Below are 16,321 nucleotides of genomic sequence, written 5' to 3'. Positions count from 1 at the left end.
TATATGCATTCCGGGTTTCTGGGGATCCATGCCTCTCTCTCTCAAGAGTGATGTGGGTAGGCTCTGAAAGGAGACATGTTCAGCTCAAGCACGTTCCCATGGATTGAGGAGTGCAAATTCTCCGTTCCACGTCTCCGCATCACATGGGGAAACCACCCTTCGGCTCTGGACTGATTCCCTCTTTCATATTTCCCATGGCGAAGTCAACATGAGACTATTTTACCTCATCGGTTTCACATAGCGAGTGTTTCTTATGAACGCACCCCTCCCCAACGTGGTGACAACTAGCATTTACCACATCAGGGAGCCTGTTAGCTCCCGAGCTTTTCACCTGATGTGGTAAATACCAGCTGTCACTAAGTGGGGGTGCATTCATAGGAAATATTTCTCCATGTGAAAATGGTGATGTAAACGGATATCAGGGAGACAACATGTCAAAAATGGACGTTGGAATCAGGTGTTCAGAGCTCTACTGGGAATTTTTGGAATTTTTGTTTCTTGTATGTTTGATTTCCTTGCTTTTCTCGCCTACACACACGCCTTTAAATATCACTTTATCATAGAACAAATTTGGTTTCTGGGTCAAAAATGTCATCAAGGTTGTGTCAAGCAACTGTTCTTTAATCCGGGGAGGCATGCCATGACAAAGTTTGAGAATGGACAGTAACTCTCAATATAGCAGATGTTCAAGTAAGATATAATGTCAGTCTTCAATTCCTATATTGTTCTGGCAGAAAACCTCAGATCAGTAATTTTGAGACGTGCCAACTTGTTTAGCGATCTCCTGATGGCAGTATTCGTTAAACTTCTCACAAGTTTACCATTTTAAACACATCTCAAGACTTCTTGTAGAAGAACCGAGTAGACCTCAAGGGGAAATGGTCGATCCTTTTATACTGCAACCACAATATTGAAACATGCAGATTCTATTGATTGCAACAATTGATATTCATGATAATTCCCAAACTATGTAATATCACCTTGAAGTTGAGCAGTCTAGTTCCTCTAAAACTGCACAACTCGAAATGAACTTATATTTTCAGTGCTGAGGGATGGGGGTGACCTTATTAAGAATGCGTTGGAATTTTTAAGCTTAATCTATTCATCATTGTTTTCTTCTACGTGAAAAAAAAAAAGATTTTGAAATATTTTAGAAATGCCCTCTAGGTGGTGCTAATACTGCATTGCTTTGGAATTTCGGCACAATGAAAACATTAATTTGCTATGAGATAATTTTTGACGTAAATGTAAAATGGTGCCCATTCGAACTCAGTAATGAAGCATAGTGCATTTCTACAGCTCCTAATTTGACTAGTTAAATGACTCCATTACGTGTCTAACAGACAGAAGCAAATAATTTCTGGTCAGTTGACGCTCACTTATCCGTATCATTTTACCCTGAAAATAAAGTCTCTAATCTACAGTTTCTTTGTCTTAGTTTTTAATATTATTAAAGCACATATACTTGAGTAATAAGAAATGAAAACAACACAAACTAACAATTAGGTGGGGGGGGAAGATTTGAAATGCATATATTTTAGTAGCATTTTTTTAAATGAATTAAAGGAAAAGACAATGACATTGTTTTGCCTTTATTGTTGGAGACAGTGTTCTCTATTTATTTTTATTTATTTATTTTAAAATTATTTATTTCAGATATATTTATTTACTGTTTTTCAATGGACAATAGGAGCCGTTGCTGGAGCTATGTCTGCTAAAGTTTACAATCCAAGTTTGAAAATGTTTCAACAGATCCTTTATGGAACATATTGATAGAGTAAATAGGGCAGCCATCTTAATAAATATCAGGTGATGAATATTTTTGCCTCAAGGAACAAAAACGGTCAATGCCAAATCTTTATGTTCCTTGACTAAAGGCTTTTTTTTTCTTCCTGCAGAAAACAAGTTTAGAATTAAAGCATATCACTTTACACATATTGCATGCATATTAGTGAGACACAGCTGTTTATGCCTCACTCTTAAGAGCCATATGATTAAGTTATGGGATATCAGATAATCCAGAGTCTCTTTCCATTGGTCACCTTCCACAGACAAAGGCTTTTTAGTTTTAAGTCCATTTAATGACAGAATGTCCAATTCGACAAATGTGTGAGTAATTCGAATGGAACACCTGTGGCTCCCTCTGCTAGACTATGGAACAGAAGATATAAAATGTCATTACAGTAGCATGCAGTGCCCAACTTTCATCTGTAAAAAAAAAGGGGGGGATATTCCAGCTCAATCATGTTCAAGGATCCAGTGTTTCCTGGGCATTGAATGCCATCTTAGCAATCAAAGGTGTAGCCAATCTTTTTCTCATTCATTCTCTTTTTCTGGCATACTATGGGTGAGCTAAGGACAGAGTAGTGTTTTTTTGTGTGTGTGTTTTTTAAAGATGCCACACTCACAGGTTAATTTCACAGCAATGTGGAAGTGCCTCACTTGTTAATGGCAGATATGTAGCTCAGAGGCCAACCAGTGATTAAACTGAAGCACTTGGAATTAAGCCGATTTAGTCCCTCTGAAGTCCGTAAGACTCTCAATCACCTTAAATCCACATGCTTCACCTTAACTGGGCTATGAACTGGGCAGCAGGTTCTCATTGGAAATGCACTGTAAACTGCCTTATAGTTCTCATATTCACTGATTTAGGGGTGTAGGAGTTAGCATAGCTGTAAGGCTATATTTTAATGCTTTGATTGATTGATTGATTGATTGAGAATTGTAATCATGTAGCAGGCAAAGCAAATCCCGAACAATACCTGGTGCTGGGTGGACCAGAATTGGGCATCCCTTCAAAACTCTGCAAACTGATCCACCCAGGGTTCCCCCTTTTTTCCTTTTTTTTTAGTTTTGCAATATGCATGGTTAAGTAACAAGAGTTCCTTCTGTTTCATGTGAAACAAGGAGATATGAAAGTTCTGTCTGTGAGTAGATATAGAACTTCTGCCTATAGCACTGATGATCTGATCACACATGGAAATCAATACTAAGGCCTTAGCTAGACCTAAGGTTTATCCTGGGGTCATCCCTGCCTGCTCCCGGGATCCCCTGTGTGTCATTTACATGAACAGGGATGACCCCAGGACGATCTCGGGATAAACTTTAGGTCTAGCTAAGGCCATAGTGTTACAGCCATCAAGCAATGAACATGCATGTGTAATTAAGCATAAAGTAACATGGGGAAAACAAGCAGGCATTACCAATCGATCCAAAGTTTTGGATTTTGCAGCGATCATTCCCCTCCCCCACAAAAAAAGTTCTTTATGAAAATTTAGTCTATAGTAGGGATGTCAGAGAACAATAGAATCAAATGAATTTGGATTTCTATGACTGTGATCGATGGATTCTGCAGGGGACCAGCTTTTCCCAAGTCACACAGATTGTGTGGACTTGTGGACCATTACTGGTTGTTTTGTTTTTAACTTTCCTGAATTTTACATGAATTTAGTGATAGAAAAATATGTGAAATAAAAGTAGTGCATTTCTCCCCTATAGGATAAATTATGGAAATACACAATTTTGCAAATGTAAATTTTTACAAATGCACATTTCTGTAAAATCAGGAAATTGGGGGGGGGAAATCTGATTCTGTCACTGAGCAGACAATGGGATGAAAAGCCCATAACAATTGCTGTTTTAAATTTGAATTTTAAATTTGTATTTCTGCACTGCTGCTGATTTTATCGTGGTTGTGCTTTTATATTGTATTTTATATTATGGTTTTATACTGTGGTTTTATGCTTTGAGTGGTCTTAATTTTTGTGAACCACCCAGAGAGCTTCGGCTATTGGGTGGTATAGAAATGCAATAAATAAATAAATAGTCACCGTGGTTAAAGCCATGGTTTAAGATGTCTTCTGAACATGGCCTGGCTTTCTGGCTTAACCACCATGGTTAAAGCCATAGTTTAAGATGTCTTCTGAACAAGGTCATAATGTGTTTCGATGCCATTCTTAACAATCCATTGCCAATCATTTTTTTCTGTAACTTGTCTATGGATATGAACATGCAGACAGGCAGGGATTGGCACTGTATACCCAACCTGTGCAGATTAAAAAGTATAATGGTATGTGGAGAGCAGGGATACTCAAGGATTTGGTTTGATCCACATTTTTTAAGCGAACCATTATTATTATTATTATTATTATTATTATTATTATTATTATTTATATAGTATCATCAGTGTACATGGTGCTGTACAGAGTAAAACAATAAAATAGCAAAACCCTGCAACATAGGCTTACATTCTAATAGAATCATAATAAAATAATAAGAAGGGGAAGAGAATGCACCAAACAGGCACAGGGTAGAGTAAAACTAACAGTATAAAAGTAAGATCAAAATCAAGTTTTAAAAGTTTTAGAAAAAAGAAAAGTTTTTAGCTGAGCTTTAAAAACTGCGATTGAACTTGTAGTTCTCAAATGTTCTGGAAGAGCATTCCAGGTGTAAGGGACAGAGGAAGAAAATGGACGAAGCCAAGCAAGGGAAGTAGAGACCCTTGGGCAGGCAAGAAATATGGCATCAGAGGAGCGAAGAGCACGAGCGGGGCAATAGTGTGAGATGAGAGAGGAAAGATAGGAAGGAGCTAGACTGTGAAAAGCTTTGTAGGTCAACAGGAGAAGTTTATATTGGATTCTGAGGTGAATTGGAAGCCAATGAAGAGATTTCAGAAGTGGAGTGACATGGTCAGAGAGGAGAGCCAAGAAGATGATCTTAGCAGCAGAGTGGTGAGCAGAAACCAATGAACTGACGTGAGAAGAAGGAAGGCCAGTGAGAAGAAGGTTGCAGCAGTCCAACCGAGAAATAACCAATGCATGAACAAGAGTCTTGGCAGAAGAGACTGACAAAAATGATCAAATTGAGCACAGTTTTCTTTTGGGTTTCCCACTTCCCCAAATCTTGCAATGAAGTTCTTAGTTGAAAAAACCACACCACATTGTGCATAAAACTGCATATTTCAGAATATAATACATACAGAAATATACATTTTGTGAACAAAATATATTTTCATATTTAAATGTGGGTTTTCATATGGTTACAAAATCACAGATAGGTGCATAAATGGGACAGAATGGACTTACGAAAGGACATGTGCAAAACTGATGGACTGGAAACATCTGAAATGCAGTGATTCTATACGTGCTATCAAGGAACTTCACCGATTGGGATAGCTTTAAAAAGTGATTGGACAAGTTCCTGGAGGAGAGGGCTGTCAATGGGAATAAATAGTCTATATGCTACCTTCTGAATCAGAGGCAGTATGCCTTTCTATACCAATTGCTGGGGAAATGGGCAGAAGGGTGCTGTTGCACCCCTGTGTCCTGCTTCTGGGTTTTCCATGGGCAGTTGGTTGGCCATTGTGTGAACAGAGTGCTAGACTAGATAGACCCTTAGTCTGATCCAGCATGGCACTTTTTATTTTTTTATGGGATAGGCAGATCTTCAGACAGACAGGCTGTGGCATTACCCCACAGTTCTGTTCCCTTAGGTATGTCTGTATCTTTGTATGTCTAGTGAGTGCAGAATGTTGGACTGAGTGGGTGTGGCTGATGATGCTGTGAAAGGGGGGAGGAGTATAAATGTTGGTTGGTTGGGAGTTGGGAGTGTCAGGATTGTCAGTGGTGTGGAGAGTGAAAGGAGATAAGATTTTAAGAGACTTAAGATGACTGTTATTATTAAAACTAGTAGATTAAGCAGGTTAACTTGAATTTGAAATAACTAAGATCTGTTAAACAAAAATAAACATTTTATTTTGTTTTGTTACCTCAAACCACGTGTCTGCTTGGCTTTATCACCTGCTCTGCAGTTACTATAGTAAACACCTTATATATAACCTTCGGTTTATTACATACACAGTAAAACTTTTTCAGGCCTTTACGCTCTCATATGAGGGAAAGGTTGCATTTTACCCCACACTCAGGTTGTTCAAGTGGTGGTGCTTGGCTTGAGGAGAGTTTGTGTGCAACAAGGCCTGGCGTGTGAGGTCTGTGTCGTGACACAGGATCTTAGCCATTCAGAGGTTAACATTTCAAGGTTAACAATAACACCTTGAACTGAGCCTCAGAAAGAATTGGCAACCAGTACAGCACTGGATGATTCAACCCTGAAGCTTCTGGATGGTCTTCAAGGCCAGTCCCACAGAGAGCACATTGCAACCATAATATAACCAAGGCATGGACAACTGTTGATAGTTCTGATGGTAATGCTGTTTATATATGCTGAGATCTAAAACAATAGATATGTCTTTCAAAATATTTAAGGTATGAAAATGAAGGAGAAATCAAGTGGGCTCTGGCCAATGTTTCAAATGCGAGTTGAGTACTAATGGATGGGGCAAATGATGTAACACTTATGCTTAATAACAGCTTTAGGAAAGATCAAGGAAATTAAACACCAATAAGCTCAACTTCAGCAGTGGGGAAGATATTGGAAACACTAATCAGGGACAAAACAGGGAAACTTATGATTTAATTAAAGATATTCAGCATGGATTCACAAAAGGGAGATCATACGTAACAAAAACTAATAGAATATGGGGGGGGAACCACACACGCAAAAAAAGAAATGAAGACGGATGCTGTGAGCATGATTAACGGCCTTTGTTTTGCTACCACCTGAAACCTTTACCTGCTATCCACGTCCCACTGATGTCAATGAGAGAACTTGCACTGATTTGTAAAGGATTTTGGTTTGCTCCCCAACTTTATAGGTGTAATAGAAGAGGTGAGCTGTACAAGTGTATGCATGTGTCTGAATACGTACTTTTTTTCTTACATCGATAATGGATAATGGAATGGAATGCATAAAAACACTACCCCTCTTGCATCCAACCCTGGCAATTCCAGACATTCTTGGGGGTCTCACTCTCAAAAAGGATTTAGGCAGCATGAGTGACAGATGCGACAATTAGGACCAAAACCTCTCCCCCAGCCTAGTCCTACTCAGTCTCCTGGACTCCAGTAGGGATGGACACCAGTTGTCGGACCACCAGCACTTACAAGCCCCTGTTCAGATGTCTGGTCAAGCTGCTTCATGGGCACCCAGCACCCAACCCCTCAGTGAGCTGCCATTTTGCATAACACTGGTGGGTCATTGTTTTATGTAACAGACCTTTACACAAATGGTGGCCATAAAGCAGCCAATTATGCAAGATTACAGGCAGGAATGGTCCATTCTTGCATAAACTTGCCTAAATGGTCGCTTTACGGTCATATTTTTTTTATCACAGAGCCAACCTAAGACATTCTTCTGCTTGAGGGAAAGGATGCAATGCTGTGCCCTCTCCAGACCACATGCAGAAGCTGGGAGTTGAATGTTATTTCAACACTGGCAAGGGCACAGCACCTTCTACCAGATTCTAGTCTAGGGAGTATCTCACATAGTGCTCTGCAATGAGGTTATGAGAACAGTTGGTTGGCAGCCACTGCTGCTCCTTGGCATCTGCTGCCTGGGATGGTCTCCTCACGCTGCCTTATGGTACGACCTGCCCTGCATTTACATCTCAGTACCTCATTCAATCTGCTCAATGTAGTGGATATCAAACCCATGCCTCTCCATTTGACATCTATCCACCACATTGCACTGGCTGTTATGAAATTGATCTTGACTCTGTGTGTGTGTGTGTGTGTGTGTGTGTGTGTGTGTGTGTGTAGGGCTGGCACTACCATTAGGCCAACTAGGCAGCCGCCTAGGGCACAGATCTCAGAGGGGCGCAGTACTGACCTTTAAGGGTCACAGTTTTATACAAATTAGCTGTTTTAAGGGGGAAAAAAGGAAAATATAATAGTTCATTGTTAGTTCATAACCAGTTTATTGTTTTCAACACTAACAATACTCATCATCATCCACTTTATTATGGTCACCGACCAGACATTACACATGCACAAGAGTAGGGCAAAATTACATACAGATTTGAAAAGTATGCAGCGGAATCAATTCTGGAGAGACCTTATTCTCATAGCATTCAAAAAGAATTTTGCAAATGCTTCGATTGTGTCTCTGTCCTCACTAACAATACTGTTAACTTTAACAGTAACCTTAAATAGTATATATATACTTAAAGGTGTGTGAAGTAAAAGGTTTTCATGTTGTGCTACCAATGGCAGAGGTATGCATTATACCAAGTGCCCTTTAGGTCAAAATGATTTGTGTGCCAAAATATTTTCTTTTATATTTGCAGAAGATAATCAAAAATTGATTATTACTTATTCTTACAATTTAAAATAAATTTAGCAGTTTCAAGTTTTGTGCTGTTTATTTTTTTCTACAAAACATCTGTTCTTAAAAATTGAAGTTGGCAAAAAAAAATTGGCGGGGGGCAAATAGCTCACCTTGCCTAGGGTGCAAAATAGTCTGGCACCAACCGTGTGTGTGTGTGTGTGTGTGTGTGTGTGTGAGAGAGAGAGAGAGAGAGAGAGAGAGAGAGAGAGAGAGAGACTGTACATTTTCTCTCAAGCTTCATAATGGCATAGAAAACATTTTTTAAAATTATTATGAAAAAGTTGAGGAACTCTTATCCGGGGATAATGAAAGTCAAAATGCTCTGAGATGCTAATGAGAAACCTGATCCAACTGAGGAATACTAAAGGCATCCTAGGCGAGTGTCATATCTCTACCAACAAGTGGATATGAACTGATGTTAAGAAGAAGCAGGCAGCTAAGGAATTTAGATGGAATGCCTTGATATAGATGTGACAGGAAAGGTGTGAGAATCAAGCAATGGCACCAGAACTGACGGCATATTTAACAACAGAGAGGAGTTGCTCAAAAAATACAGAAGTACTGATTGCATACTAAGGCCTGGACAGAGACTTCAGAAAGCATTGCCTTTCCCAGAGCAAATCAGCTAGAGTTTTTCATCTAATTATAGAGGTCAATGAGGAAGAAGTTTTAACTGGATGGAAACTCAAAAGGTGGTGAAGAGTGAGAGATGGGAGGCAGAAAATTTAGTACTAAGGACAAAGAAGGAAGAATATCCATGATGTTAGTTAAAATCTGGGGAGTTGTAAAATCTTATTGGAAGTTTTCAGATTTCTAATAAAATTCTTCCAAATTTCAACCTAAATATTAAGGTCCAATTTCAGTTTGAATGCTGCTTTTGACAGTGACAGTGTAGGCATATAAACACACAGCCCCTGTAAGAATTTTACTAGACTTTATCAAAGCACTTCTGGCTTCCTTCAAACATTTTCCAATCTTTCACCTAAAGAAGAAGGCTGGTTTGGTTTGATTGACATTTCAGTGGTTGCTCTCTTAAAAACCTGTCCACTATCCACCTAGCAAGAAAGCATAAATGGGCCTTTGGATCAAGCCTCAGGTACTACCTATCATTTCATTGACAAAAAAAAAAAAAAGTTATGGTATTTAAAAAAAAGTTTGTACTATAAACAATTCAAAGTCCACTTTGACCTCTAGCCCTTCAAGCTGGTGTGATTAACACAACAGTGTTGAAGCTTTAAATTCAAGAACAATGGTTGGCAGAAGGTAAGTGATGGTCTACATGTGAACCACTTCCTAATTCCCCAAGGATGCCTTAGCATTGCCGAAATTCTTGCAGAGAATCTTGGACTAGATGGATCTTGATCCATCAAGGCACTTATTATGTTCTTAAGCAAAGCCCCTATTCAGGATCACTAAAATAAATCCATTATATCTTAAATGTTAAGAGATCCTGGGAGCTTTACATTTATTTTATAAATGTAACAGCATAATCCTATACAAGTCAACTCAAAAGAAAGTCCCCTTGCTCACTCCCAGGTAAGAGGGTATAAGATTGTAGCCAATATTAGGGGGCATGGAGATTTGTTGTTGTTGTTATCTTTTAGTAAACTCTAGCAATGCATTTGTAATGTAGAGAAAAATAGCTAAGGACAGACATTGGCTTGAAATCTGTTGTTCTCGTATGAGCATAATCCTTTTGTTACTACACATCGTATGCCTAAGAGTTCCTTATGAAATATGTCAAATTTGGCTCTTATTGCGATAAGACTTTGAGAGCTGTGATCCACACTCTCTTAAAACAATCAAACACATGGGCTCTCCACTTTGTTCCAATACATCACTGTGCATTTTCATAACAGCTCAAAAATTCAGTATTCATCCTAACAGTGCAATCCTATACAAGAATGCTTCAATGGGAATTACTCCCCAGTAATATATAGGATTGTAGCCTAATTTACTGATATTATTAATCAGTAATATCAATACTATTTTTCAGATGACTCTTTTCAGATAATAAATTCATATGATATCAAGCAGTTCATCATTTCGTTAAATGAACTGCATGATCTAAAACACACACATACACACAAGTAGATCTTGGCAAGTAGATCATTCAAGACTACAGTCTGCCCCCCTCAAAGAAAATACAAAATAGTCTACAACTGGGTAAACTGGAGGAGATTCTATGGCATTAAGACTAAATTATGCTTCACAACTATCGAGAATATACTCAAGTGCACTATCCATTTAGTCACCGTGGGGAAAATACTAAAGTGCTAAAAATATTTCTCCCTAAACCAGTAGGTGGTATTTTCAGCCAGAGTTTATATATACAGCCCAAATACCTGCTCTGGAAAGTTAATATACATTTATACGAGATACCATCTTTGTCTAAATAAAAAGTGAACATTGAGCACCAACACATTCAGCACATCTGCTTCTTTTTTCCCTTACATCTTGACCAATTTGTACATTATGATGAGTATTAATTCTGACATAAGTTATCTACGTTTGGAATTCACCATTACTATACAGAAACGTTAAGCTACAATACTGGTCTATCCTGGTGACAGGAGCGTGACAAATGTTCATTTTATTCTTTATAACGTGTTTGTATCTCTTTCACTTGGCTCAAGGTAGCTTACAAAAAGTGTTAGATTAGAACAACGAGACCATGTCACTTGGGACAATCACATCTCAGCTTAATAAACTGAGATACAGACAAGACTTTTGGTCTCACGCACAGATCCTTTGCTTTGCAAGCGAACAAACTAGAATGTCTTCAATGAACTGTATTTCCCATTTTGTTGGAACCAGGAAAATATATTTAACAAACCAAGATGGTAAGCCATGATTGGAATTTGGCTTAATATTCTGGCTTATTCTGAAGTTGTTAACCATAACTTTCCACTTTGGATGAAACACAACATGAAAGTTAATTGAAGACTTCCTGGTTGGATGGCCAGCTCACGCAAAAGGAAGAGAAGGGTGCAATGTGCACAGACAATATGCTCATTCATATCTCAGCTTATTAAGCCAAAGTATGATTGTCCAAACTCTCCCAATATAAATTCAAAGACAAAAGACAGAAATACAATGAAATACCCATTGCAGACTAGCCAGCAAGATAAAAGACCAGACCAAAAAGAGGTACCATGTTGCAACCCCTGGAGAAACCCTGCAGGAGATTATTCCAAGAGTTGTTCCACTCTTGGAGCAACTGATGACCTGCTTCTAGCTATGATAGTGCCCACTTCACATATTAAGCAAACTTTGACCTGATTACCAGAGTCAGCAAAGGAGCTGATAAGGGGAGATGCAGGGTGAAATACACATCCCACTGAAATCAATCACATAACTCCCATTTTTAGATTGCCCCCACCATGCAAAAACAAAATGACATAACCCATAGTGTTAACAACACATAAGGGGGGGAATCAGTTTGGAAAAGGCTGAATGTGACCAGAGAGGAACAGGGTATGCAAGAGACGGGAACTCACAGCAATCACACATTAAGACAAACTACACTTTCAGAACTCTCATGCAGTGCATCTCTTCCTAGACAAACCCACTTCAAATTGAGGGTGGGGAATAGCCTGAGTCTATACTCCATGCAAAACAAACAGCCTCCCTGTCTGCGGAAAGCTAGTATATCAAGGTTTTAGTGTGGCTGAGCATTCAGATGTGCTGAGTTCTGAAGTCCAATCAGGAAGGGCTGCGCTATGGAATATTTCTGAACGTGTAGTTCAACTCTCAGTGAGATACGCTCAGGATCACCTTTGTAGTTATTTCATAGTTTATTCAATAGCATAGCATAGCCCCAGGGAAATACTATATTCAGTTGCCTGCTGCAATAATCTCTACAAAGCCCAATGTACATAGGGATCAGACCACTGCTATCCTGATTTCCCCACTCATTTCAATGGAGAGAATGAATTCCGGTATATGACTTCTGTCCATTGAAATGTGTTGGAACTTTTAGCTGGGTGCTCAAGACACCTTGGTGTAGCTCTGAGCACTTCTCCCAGTTAGTGTTTTGTTCATAGCAGCATGAAACTTTATCCACTTCTCTCCACCTCCCCCCTTGTCAGGCTCACATAAGGCTAAGTATCAGGGGCTTATTCAGTTATCTAACATAATTCTAATTCACAATATAGCCTCCCCCTTTTCAATGAAAACAAAAACCACAAATACAAGCCATCTCAAATGAAAACGAAGTGTTAAAAAAATACCTGTCTGGATTTTCTCTTGAAAATCAGTCATTGAGAATCATCTGTCAGTAAGACAAAATTAATTACTACATGTGAAATGGAGAAAATCAACATAAATTTAAATATTGCATAATATTACAAAAGCTTAAGTAATCCTATTATCTATTTGTCATACATGCTTACAGTTTAACATACCCCTTGCCTCCCCTGTTCCCAGATAACTAACATGACATCATCAGATTTAACCCTCCAAAATGTTTTGATACCTTTCCATTTAGATGTTTTGGGGAAACATACTGTCTGCAAAATATAGTAACTTGCAAAATTCACAGCGCAATCCTGTACATGTCCTCTCGGGAGTAAGTCTCACTGAGTTGAATGAGACTTATTCCTCGGTAAAAGATTGCAGCCCTGCTCATATTTTTTAAAACGCTTTTGGTGGTAATGGTGAAACCAACTTGGTTCATGCATGCCTTTGAACCTACACCAGTTGGGTCAGATGTAAATTGCACAGCCATGCTGTGCAATACTGAGCAACTTTTTTCTCTCTCCCCATATAGCACAGTGCAAAAAGGTGAAAAGATCATCTGAACTGTCCACCACATGCAGAATTTGTAATTGGGCGTACTGCAAGACTTGTGATGTCATTCAGAATCATGATTTGGTATATATGGTGAAGACTCAGATCACCCACGTGCATAGAATGCTTTGGGCAAAAAGAAAGACCTGTCTCAATGGCTGTGCCAAGTAATATGCAGCACAATGAAGGCAGGTGGGCTAAGATTTTGGTGGGGCTGTGAGTCCGTTCTAGCTTTCAGTCAGAACCAGCCAGAACTCTAGAAGAGCTATCCAAGGTGCTGAACCCTATCTCCCAAATAGGTTTAGCACCTTGGCGGAGAGCTCCTTTAGAGTCCTGTCTGGTTCTGATGAAACCCAAAGTTTCACAGCCCCACCAAAATTAGAGCCACCAGCCTCACTGTGTGATATGGCCCTGATTAGGGATGTGGAGGTGGAGGGGGTTCCATTTCTTTTGATAAGAATTTATCAAAAAATTGTGAAGTTTGCCATATTTGGAACGAAAAGAACTCGATTAAAAAAAATAAGTGTACGAAAAACTGAAACTGACAGACGCATCCATCCAGGCTCAGCGCTTTGAGTGCTTTGCTCTGAAAAGCATGGGTTTGAATCCCTGTATATTCAACCATGTTATCCCTAAATTAGGGTTGCCACCTCTTTTTTCCTGGCAGGCTCTTCATCTTTAAACAACTATATGGAATAACTGTGCTTAATTTTGCTGGAGCATCTGGGTGAGAATTTCGTTTGACTTCCTTTTTGGAAACAATTCCCCCCAATTCACAAAGTTCTTCATATTCAGGAAGGAAAGAACTTGAAATTTAACATATTCTAATGTGGGAGAAAGTGAGACTGACAGATTTGCCCAATCCCTAGCCCTGACCTATCCTGGATTCTAAACATGACAAGCCGTACCTGACATGCATATTACCCCAATCACGTCCAAGTTGTTTTGCCACATGGGCCAGATCAACACCAAGCAGGATATGACACATTGAAAATGGTTTGAAAACTGAGCGTGGAGTGTGTCCTGGGCCCCAACAGTTGTCACTACTATTATAAACTGTTTTAAAGCAGTAGTGTAGATCCTGCTACACTTACATGACTCAGAGGGGCATCCTAATTTCCTTTGCAAGGTCACACCAGATAGGGGACCTCTGTATATAGAGGAGCATAGAGATGTGCCTCCACAACTTCTCTGACATTGCCAGGGCTCCTACTGCACACTTCTGGCTACCATTCGAATTCTTTGCATGGTCTCATTGACCCTGGTCACTACCTGGGCTTCTTCAAGGTGGGGGTGGGAAATGCATTCACATTGTGCTTTTCCTAGAGCTAGTAAAATCAACACTGCTGAAGCAAATGGAGCATGGTTCATGGGTATGGGGCAGCAACACGGGTCAGGTTGAGATACATTGTGTCTCCAAACATGAAAGCACCATCAGACACACAGAGAGAGATTGAAATCCAAGCCGAGGGTGTAAATAGAAACCCTACCCCGCTCCCCTTCCGTTCAGAGGTGCTATATTGCCATTACAAGGTATACAACAAGAGTAATTATCATAATGTCCCCAAGCAAACTTTATTCAGTCTTTATGCAAAGCTGGGATTTCCCCATACAACTCAATCCATCGCCGCAAATACATTAAACCTGCATTTTTAATTTGACAGGTGAATTTAGTATTGGGATGCATCGTAAAAGGCTTTCTTCGTGACTTCTAGGAGGCAACATGTGCTAATGGTTCTATGAGATTACTTGGGGGGAGGAAGGGAAATATTGAGATGCATCTTACATTGTATTGTGCTTTTGGCAGTGAAGCCGTGCCATGAACAATCCATGTGTCAGGGAGGAAGAAAAGATGGGTGCAAGATGGCATGAATGAGTGTGGGGGGGGGAGAGAGAGAGACAGAGACAGAGACAGAGACAGAGAGAAGAGAAGAGAAGAGAAGAGAAGAGAAGAGAAGAGAAGAGAAGAGAAGAGAAGAGATCATCTCAAGAAGAACTGGTTTCCATTCCAAATTGAGTTTGCCAGATTTATAATGGCACCACTCCTGTGCCTTTAACAGCAGCCTGGCACACAGAAAGTCAGTATGTGGACTTCTTTTATTGCCATCACTAATCTCCATGATATACCCAGTAAATGTTGAGGGGCCAGGAAATGGGGCAATCCTACACTCAAGTCCAGTGATGTAGAAGATCTAGGGCTCAAACAGAAACACAATACGTTCATTTTGATTAGAAGGGATGCTGACATCATCTGCACACACAGCCCACAAAGAATTCCCTGTTCCCTCTGAGCTTATTTGCAAACCTCACTAGTTGGGTGTGTGAATTGCCCCAATTACAATATATAATATTGTACATTATATAATATATATAATATATAATATTGTCTTGAGTACAATATTCAAGAATTGCCCCAATTGTGATGCAAAATATTCTGGGGTGGTTTGGTCTTGAACAGACAAGTAAGACCCATTTGCTTTACAGAATCATAGAATAGTAGAGTTGGAAGGGGCCTATAAGGCCATTGAGTCCAACCCCCTACTCAATGCAGGAATCCACCTTAAAGCATACCTGACCTCCTACTGGAGTTGAGAGCTTCTAGAACTGGTTCGTTGATATGGATCAAAATAGTTGCTTTCCTTTTGGGGGAGAGGACTTTCTATGGGTGTGCAACTACAAGCACTGTCATGGTACTCTTCAAAATCTACCACTACGCCACTGTCAAAGTCAGTACAAAATGGGGACTTTGGGGCTTCTTTGTTTCCTATGTCACCAATGGTGCTGGAAACGTCCCAGGGATCTTGGATTGAGGACAACAAAAGAGGCTACACACTTCTGAAGCTGTGCTCCTTACCAACCTGGCCCTTTCCAGATGGTTTGGGCTGCCAAGATGGTTGTTGTCCTTGGTGGCTGAGAACAATGGCTGCCAAGTCATGGCCAACATGTGTGGGGCTTTTCTCTCTCTCTCTCTCTCTCTCTCTCTCTCTCTCTCTCTCTCTCTCTAGTTTAGAAAAAAGAGGACTAAGGATGATAAAATTATGGATGGTATGTGGAAGGTGGGCAGTGAGAAGTTTTCTTCTTCTCCTGTCATACGATGAACTCCAATGATTTGTAGTAGAGTGAGGACAGACAAAAGAAAGTACTTCTTCGCACAACATGGAACTATGGAATTTGCTGCCAGGAGATGTGGTAGTGGGGGCCACTAGCTCAGAGAGCTTTAAAAGAAGATCAGACAATTCCATGGAAGAAATGTCTACTGTGGTGGACATATGGAGCATCCAGGTTTAGTCAGTGGAGGCTGGTGGCT

General features: G+C 39.8%; 1 protein-coding gene across 1 annotated transcript in view; it reads right to left on the bottom strand.

The window, feature by feature from the left end:
- The window catches only part of LOC134408730 (homeotic protein spalt-major-like), an 88,697-nt gene extending 76,206 nt beyond the window's left edge, over positions 1 to 12,491 (bottom strand). The window contains exon 1 of the mRNA XM_063141124.1: positions 12,456 to 12,491. Within this exon, the coding sequence (XP_062997194.1) occupies positions 12,456 to 12,486 (31 nt within the window). The 5' untranslated portion in view covers positions 12,487 to 12,491. The remainder of the gene's footprint in view (positions 1 to 12,455) is intronic.
- Between the last annotated feature and the right edge of the window lie 3,830 nt (positions 12,492 to 16,321).

Source organism: Elgaria multicarinata, chromosome 14 (genome assembly GCF_023053635.1).
Source record: "Elgaria multicarinata webbii isolate HBS135686 ecotype San Diego chromosome 14, rElgMul1.1.pri, whole genome shotgun sequence".
Taxonomy (NCBI): Eukaryota; Metazoa; Chordata; class Lepidosauria; order Squamata; family Anguidae; genus Elgaria; species Elgaria multicarinata.
This window is presented reverse-complemented; position numbering and strand designations above follow the sequence as displayed.